Below are 8943 nucleotides of genomic sequence, written 5' to 3'. Positions count from 1 at the left end.
CGTCTAGACCAAAAAATAAGATATTCACGATCTAATATCTGACACGAAGGAAGTAAACCGTATCACTCACACCAATGTCACTGTATTTTCTGCATGTGTTCCGACTGGCGTTAGTGTTTAAACTGTAAACATAAATTGTGTTAATTGTCAGCAAAAATGTATTCATTATATTTTTAATTGCTGCGTGTGCATTATAAGAACTGGTTAATTATTTGTTCTGACTCCTGTACACACTTCTGACTACAAGAACTACAATGGAAGACCAATCTGCTAGCACAAGTGGTGCAAACGAAGAAGTTTCTTGTATTGAAGAATCTGATATTATTCCAGGCTTCAAAACAATTGATGATTTCATCAAGGTAATGTTTCTTTGCTAACAGTTTCGTATAGCGGAAACACATGAAAATTGAATATTTTGTGTTTCGCATGGTTCGTACTTACCAATTGTGTATTGCGCACATAGTTCAAGGTGCCATTATGCTTTTTACACGAGAATAAACTCAATTTTTCACATTCTGAGTACTTTCGGTAAAATTTTCGGTACTATTCGGACAGATTTCTTCATTTTTATAGAAAAAACTGAGCGAATTGACAATATAGAGAAAGTCTCAAATTTTGTTAATTTTCGGTATACTAACTAATTTTGGCCTGCTAATCTCGAAAATGTAATCTATCATTGTTTTGGTAAATATGCGATATCGCCCGAACAGATTTCTTCAAATTTACAGGAGAAACGGTACTTGTTTACTATCCTTCGGACACATTTATTTATTTTTACAGAAGAAACTACTTACCGTAATAAGTTCCTGTAGCATTGTCGAACATCGGGAAGGTGTTTTTTGTGATGTGGGAATGTTTCATAGCTGAAATTCATGTTGTTCCTTGAAATTTAATTCTCCGACGGAGAATAGCGTTTGGCGCGTACACCTTCGTACACCATCACGCGTCGTGACTGTATCAAATCCAGTGGATTTGAATTGCGAACCATTGGCACGTGGTTAGGTTAGTTCGGTTAGGTTAAGGAAACAGTTAAAATTTGGGTACTACTTTACTATACCAGAGACACCTATCAATGATTTATTTCGCAATTTTTTACATTGCTAACGTACTATTCTGCGTTGCAGAACATTTCTTTAGGTGAAATAATGGATTTCTAACTAAAATAATGTCTATTTCTTACATACGATAGCCCCACGAACCATCACGGGGACGAGGTATGCCTACTAGGTTAGGTTAGGCCTGTTAGGTTAGGTTCCATTAGCACTCCTTTTGTTCAGTTAGGTTAGGCCTGTTAGGTTAGGTTCCATTCAATTTAGCATATACAGACAACATCGGAATTACAAATTCCACGGCATCTTCCACACCCGGCAACGAATGTCATGACGCATCCTCGACACGTCGTGTTGTAGGAGCAGCAATAGCGCGTATTGTGCTCTCGTGCAGAAAGCAAATGGCGGCAGCAGCAATAGCACGTCGGAAATAGATTTTCGTAGAAAACCACATGCATTCGCATTAAAATGGATCAAAACTACATTCCCGAACATCAACAACGCTACAGAAAATGATTTGCGTAAGTACTTTCTCCTGTAAATTTGAAGAAATCTGTCTCCGGTATAGTAAAGTGTTACCAAACTTTGGTGTCGTGTTAGTATCAGGATCTAGAAATTGGAAATAATTGCGAAAAGGCCTACCAGAAAGACGTACTGGTAATGTGAAAAATTGCAATTAATTTCATCAAAACAACGTTGATACACCTTCAGGAATGTTCTGCAAAGCAGATACGTAAGTACGAATATCAAAAATTGACGAAACGAAAAAATTAGAGGTGTCCGAAGGATAGTAAATTTTTACCGAAAAGTTCACCATAGAATGCTGACGAACAAGAAATAATAACTTTTTATGTAAGGAACTTGCATTTTCTATAAAATGACAACATTATGCCGTTGTTTCCATTATGTACCTGCAGATGGCGCGAGCGTCAAAAGTCACGTGGTCTCGCCAGTGTTTCCGAACGTGCCTTTTTTTTTTTACGAGAATTTTTTTTAACTATGCTTACCTAACCTAACCTCGCCGGAAATTGTCCGTGGGGCTATCGTGAATGGTTTTTGGGGCTATCCGTCGATGGTTTTTGGAGATATCGTGAATGGTTTGTGGGGCTATATGTCAATGGTTCATGGGGCTATCCGTCAATGGTTCGTGGGACTATCCGTCAATGGTTCGTGGGGCTATCGTGAATGGTTTTTGGAGATATCGTGAATGGTTTGTGGGGCTATCTGTCAATGGTTCATGGGGCTATCTGTCAATGGTTCGTGGGACTATCCGTCAATGGTTCGTGGGGCTATCGTGAATAATTTTTGGGTCTATCCGTCAATGGTTTGTGATGACATAATGAACACGAAAGTAGGTATTTTTCGGTGAAGAAGGTTGAAACACTTGCATACCCACTCCAAATCGACAAAACAAACACGGCGCGCGATGATCCATGACGAGTGCACGCCATATTGTCTGTTACCCAAGTGGAACAAGGAAAACAAATAATGACTCGTAATATAAAAAGTTGACACTGTTTTAGGGAAAAAGGCATAACTTCACCTTAAAGAATCTTCCGCAATGCAGAGTAGGTTGGTATCAATTCTAAAATTAACGAAATAAACGAGTGAGAGGTGCTTGGGCGATATCGCATAATTACCATTGTTTCCAACCACGCTGTTGTTTTACAAGAAAATCATTTATGATGTTCAATTTTAGTACGAACCCTATTTTTTCTATGAATTTAGGGGTGTGTGTGACATCGCAGCAGAGGACACGCTGGGACTGTGTTTAAACAAAATAAAAACATGTTTTTTTCCCTATTCAAATACATATAGTTTCCCATTGCAAAGGGTAACTTTAAGAATTGTGACAGCAGTTACGAAACAAAATTGTGATGTGCATCGTTCATCAATGCAAAGATGAGATTTCGGAGAATATGTCTATATATAACATATACCTTACAGATGAGAATGTAAAGAATAAATGGAGTTGGAAAATGAGTAAACTTAATGTCGGAAAGGAAACCGATCCGGAATCACAGCCAATGGGTGACGCCAGTTTAATCTCCTGAGGCTGCTGGTCTTCCATCATCCATAGCGGCAGCATGACCAACTTGAGATCGGGTGACTTCAGCTGTGCTCGGAAGTGGAATGTTATGAAAATGCATGATTTTCTTACTCCGGTTATTCTTTACCTTATTATCTGTAAGATATATGTGATATAAAGTCGTATTCTTCGAAATCTCATCTTTACATCGATGTACGACACGCATGATAATTGTGTTTCATAACTGATGTCACAATAATTAAAACTACCCCTTCCAATGTAAAACCCCATTATTTGAATAGGAAGAAAACACGTTTGCGCATTGTTTAGACTCAGTTCCAGCTCGTCGTCTGCTTGTGATGTCACTAATGGACACCATATCCAGCAAAAATGAGACCAGGGAGGTGCCACACCGTCTCTTTGGAAGAAGAAAGTTCTGCCGGAATTAGGTGCAAACTGACCTCCAATGTACTCAAAAAAACTACGAGTAGGGAACATTATTGGAATACTTTGAATTGTTTTTTGATGAAGAAATTATTGGTCTTATGTTGACATGTAATAATCAATATGGTAGGGAAATTGTTTGGTATGAATTTACAATACCGGAAGTATCTCCGATTGCTTTCAAATTCGGCATACTCACTAAATTTGGCCTCGTAATCATGAATCTGCAGTTAAAATTTGGCTGTCACGTCTAGAAATTGCAAAATAACCTTGTCAATTACCGCTATGATTCTCCATACACTAACATGGAAACCATGTTTTCTGATATGAAGACGTCTTCCTTTCTGCACAACGGTTATGACATAGTCATAACACAACGTTGCTCAAGTGTTGTGCAATAAGTGAGACCTGTTGCATGGAGCATTGATTTGCATGTGAGAAAATGACGTCTTGCGTAAAGGTGGAAAACATGTTTGCCCCACGAACCATTCACATAATGTTAGGTTAGGTTAGGCAAGCATAGTTAAAATTAAGGATCATCATAAACATAGTTTTGAAATGCTAATCATTGGAAGAAAACAGTTGTTTTCTTCATAAATCAAGGGTGTTTACTCCGTTCACGGACCCACTTTTTTCGACTTACTTTGCAATTTCTAGATGTGACTGCCAGATTTTAACTACATATTCGCGATTACGAGGCCAAAATTAGTGAGTATGCCGAATTTGAAAGCAATTGAAGATACTTCCGGTATTGTAAATTTGCTCCAATTGTTTCTCCATTTCTTTGTTGTGTTAGGGGGGGTTTTGTAAGTGCATTAATAATCTAACATTTTTTTATAGGCTGGATACAAAGCTGTTATTGAAACAACGAAAGCTGCTAATAAGCTTCCATTTGGAGATGACTGGAATTTTTACACCAGCTACCCAAGTTTCCACAGGTTGATGGGAGCAAAAGGCAACAGTGTGCTGCAATTGTAAGTTAACTGCCCCCCTTTTTTATAGTTGTAGTCTATCTAAAATCTACTTTAGTAGAACAGGTTGACCAAGATAAAATTGTCCGAGATTTCTTGAGTGACATTTTTTGCTTTATTCTTTAAAATTCATCAAAAGTTCCAAATTTTGAGCTGCATTTGCAATATTACACACCGGTAGCTTCAAGCTACACTCCAAAACATTCTGAGAAAAAACAGCACATCTGGTCTCGGAAGTGAAGCATGTGGCACTCTTGTGACTACATTTGCCCAAGTTTTAACATGTAAGTTACAGATGTACTTAATCAAACACTACAATGGAATTCCGATTTTACATTCCCCATTTTCATATTTTCCGCATTAAATATTCAATCTTGATGGTCCCAATAGAGTAAAATTCTATAAATTTTTCCTCGATTGTACATTTTCCTCTTATTTTAAGTTCTTTTGCCATGCTCTCTTGAAAAACATAAAATCAAGTTTTACTGTAACACACTTTTGCTTTGGTGGTCATAGTTTTGTTTGCATCACTCTTGAGTTATTGTGTTTGGTTTGAATACAAGATGTCATTAAATGTAAGGTGCACCTTAATTATTGTCGAAGGTTGGGTTTTTTTTTTTAAATGCTTCCAATTTAAAGTTCACAGGTGTGTGTGTGTGTATGTGTATATATACACGAGGTATATTTTTAAAGTAAGTTCTGTTTTGATATTACATCAACACAAGGACACATGTCGTAATAATTTTATTTTTACATGAAAGCCTGGGCCTACATCTACTTTTTGACGTCTACATAATTGCCACCTACATTAAGGCACTTATCGTATTGTACGACCAACTTCTGAATGCCATCTTCATAGAAATTGGCCACCTATTGTGATAACCACTACTGCACCCACAGTGAGCACAACTTCCGGTAATTTAAGTGTACTGTCACAATTTCATACAGAACACTGCATGACATTTCCGGAAACTCCGTAGATAAAGATGAAATCGTAAAGCATCTGTTTTTGCGCACTTTTTCATCAACTTGCTGCACCAGGTCATTGTTATTGACAGACGATCACCCACTTCGTCCCTTGTCATGCCCATTTGTACGGCCATCTTTAAATGCCCTCACCCAATCTTCTTACCATGCTATTGCTCATAACGTTGTCTCCATACACTTCTGCAATCTGCGAAATATTTCGGCCACTTTCACATCTCTTGCATCTAATGACAGCGTGTAGTTCACACTCCGCAGGACTTTCAATCATCTGAGGCATTGTAACCACACATGAACAACTTTGTACTCGGGCAAACAGCTGCATACTGCCATCTGTGGCAAGCCCATAGATGCAGGTCCTCAGCGAAAATGTACGAAATGGCGAGTGCAGCGCTACAGCAGCCTAATTGCAAAACGGAACTTACTTTAAAAATATGCCTTATATATCAGTATTTTTCTTAGATCAATACCATAGTAAGTAATGAGTGGACACTTTATTCACAGTAAACCATCAACCAGCATCCAAATGCCTCAGCATACAAAATAACTTTATAATTTTTATTGCTCTTTTGATGTGCAATTTACAATAGCTGACTCAAAGTCTGGGTATTTTGTGACCTCTCCAAAATGTACCAAATACTTAATGAACTTAAATAGCATGGAAATTGTGCAAAATGTGCAATTTTCATGAATTTTGCACCAATATTGTATTTCCAAAAGTAGATTTCATGGTAAAATATTAATGGGTGAACCTATGAAAACAAAATGTGCTGATACAAGGGCCACTATTTATATTTTGAGCGTTGGCAACACTGATTGAAGTTAGGCACGATTTGACGTTTGCACGGAATCGTCTGGCATTATTGACCATAACGTACTTCAAATGTTTTGTCAATAGCTTGATTTGTGTTGTTTATGTTGCCTTGGAGATTGCGCGACAACAATAAAATGGAATTAACTCGTGAACATTTTCATGCGATGATTTTTTACAATTTTCGACGTGGATTATCAAGACAAGAGTGCATCGATCAACTTACTTCCACATTTGGCGATGAAGCCCCATCCTTTGCCACTGTGAAACGCTGGTATAACGAATTTAATCGTGGCCGCCATTCGCTCACCCACGAGATTCGCGAAGGTCGCCCAAAATCAGTTGTTGTTCAAGAAAACATTGATGCTGTGCAAAACCTAATACTGCAAGATCGTCATGTGACATACTGTGAGATTGAGGCAACCATAGGCATTAGTTCCACCAGCATATATAAAATATTACATGATCATTTAGCTGTGAGAAAGGTATGTTCTCGTTGGATCCCACACAATTTGACAAAAACTCAAAAAGACGCTCGCGTCAATTGGTGCAAACAAATGCTCAATAAATACAATCGTGGTGCTTCAAAAGACGTATATAAGATTGTAACAGGTTACGAATCATGGATATATGCATATGAGCTGGAACGTAAACAGCAGTCGACCGTATGGGTGTTTCAAGATGAACCCAATCCAACAAATGTTGTTCGCGCTAGAAGCACATCGAAACAAATGGTCGCCTGTTTTTTCGGGAAAACTGGTCATGTGGCAACTGTGCCTTTAGAGGAACGTAGAACGGTCAACTCTGAATGGTACACAACAATTTGTTTGCCAGAGGTCTTCGGTCAAATACGGAAAACAAACAAACGCCGTCGGATCATTCTTCATCAAGACAATGCCAGCTGTCACACATCTCGTCTAACAACTGCCTTTATGAACAGTCAAAAAATCGAATTGATGGGTCATCCACCGTACAGTCCTGATTTGGCACCCAATGACTTCTTCTTGTTCCCGAATGTCAAGAATAAATTGCGTGGACAACGATTTTCATCAGCGGAAGATGCCGTTGATGCGTTCAAAAACCATATTATGGAGGTGTCTCAAGAAGATTGGAAAAACTGCTTTGAAAAATGGTTCGATCGAATGCAAAAGTGTATTGACCATAAAGGAGAATCCTTCGAAAAACAATAAAGCAGTTTTCAATGTCAAATTCCTGTTTTTTCATTGTTAGGCTCAAAATATAAATAGTGACCTCGTATTACATAAATTCAATTTTAACGTTTATTCACATTATTCCGTACATCCTAATCTTGCAGCAAAGACAGTTTACCTAGTAACAAATTATTTTTTAAGTACTAGTAAAAAAGAAAACAGCTATGCTTCTATTCTAGTAAAAAGTATGTTTACAAAGACGTATTTAGGGGGTATGGTGTCTGGACTGCCGGCAGTCCGATCCACCCCCCCTCCTCAAAAGCTTTACTACACTCTGTAAAAAAAATTAGCACCACTTCATTACTTTTGGTCGTCAGCATTTCGCTCGTGAATTATCAGTTGTTTTATTGATTTAATTCGACTTGTCGATTTGCTTTCCTAACAATTATATAAAACACTCTATCTGTACAATATATTTTTATTATATAAGTCATAGTTACGTACATAATGCACTTTACAGAACTAATAACAAAATTATTGCAAATATAGATTGTGGAACGTTTTCGCACAAAGACAATTTTTACAAGTATAAAGATTGAACAAAGGATTTAAATGCATCATGATATGTCAATTTGTAATGATAGTAAGTAAATACATTGACTAGTACTTAGTGTGGCCACCCCTGGCCTTCCTAAGTGCTTCCAACCTTCGAGGCATGCTATGAATGAGATATTGACAATATTCAACCTCAATTTCGTTCCAAACATGTACAATGGCTGCCATAAGTTCCTCTTTTGACCTGTACGTCTGATTACCAAGTTTTTTGCACATCATAGCCCACAGGTTTTCTATAGGATTCATGTCTGGAAAGTCTTTCAATATTCATATGATGAAACCAGTTATTCACCACCTGAGCACCGTGACAGGTTGCATTATTGTCTTGAAAAATAAAGAAGTCCAAATTCTGTCCAGAAAAATGATCTCCTGCAGTTTGTAGAACTTTCCAATTCAGGATTTCCAGATATTGATCAGCCTTAAGGGTCCCTGTGCAAATATGCATCCTGACAATCCCTTTTGCAGAGAAACATGCCCAAATCATAACACTACCACAAAACATTTGAGTTTCTAAAATACAAGATTTTGCAAGTTCTTTTCCCTTTTGCATCCACGACTAACTGTGGATTGATGCATTTGAAGTTGTCGACCAATTTCTCTCTGAGAATGACCATCCATATGCAAAGCAAGAACCATTCCTCGCTTACGTGGTGAAATGTCACACTTTCTGCCCATTTTGTTTTCGAGAAAACATGCTCAAATACACTACACACCACCAGAACACTTCACAAATATGATAACGTATACAAACTGTCAATAATGAACATGTATGTAGTTTGCAACTTAAAACACGTCACAAGTTGCACTACTAACAATCATTTTACAGATTCCTGACAATTGATTACAAAGCCTTGCAGCAGTAACTGATTCCAACACCCTCTAGCGGACA

The 8943-nt window shown here is 37.8% G+C and overlaps 1 protein-coding gene across 1 annotated transcript in view; it reads left to right on the top strand.

Moving 5' to 3' along the window:
- The first annotated feature begins 62 nt into the window (after positions 1–62).
- Positions 63–8943, top strand: part of Rrp6 (exosome component Rrp6) — a 60241-nt gene continuing 51360 nt past the window's right edge. Inside the window, exons 1-2 of the mRNA XM_083132493.1 lie at positions 63–359; positions 4363–4496. Of these exons, the coding sequence (XP_082988619.1) occupies positions 255–359; positions 4363–4496 (239 nt within the window). The 5' untranslated portion in view covers positions 63–254. The remainder of the gene's footprint in view (positions 360–4362; positions 4497–8943) is intronic.

This window comes from Lepisma saccharinum, chromosome 12 (assembly GCF_977018435.1).
Source record: "Lepisma saccharinum chromosome 12, izLepSacc3.1, whole genome shotgun sequence".
Lineage (NCBI taxonomy): Eukaryota > Metazoa > Arthropoda > Insecta > Zygentoma > Lepismatidae > Lepisma > Lepisma saccharinum.
This window is presented reverse-complemented; position numbering and strand designations above follow the sequence as displayed.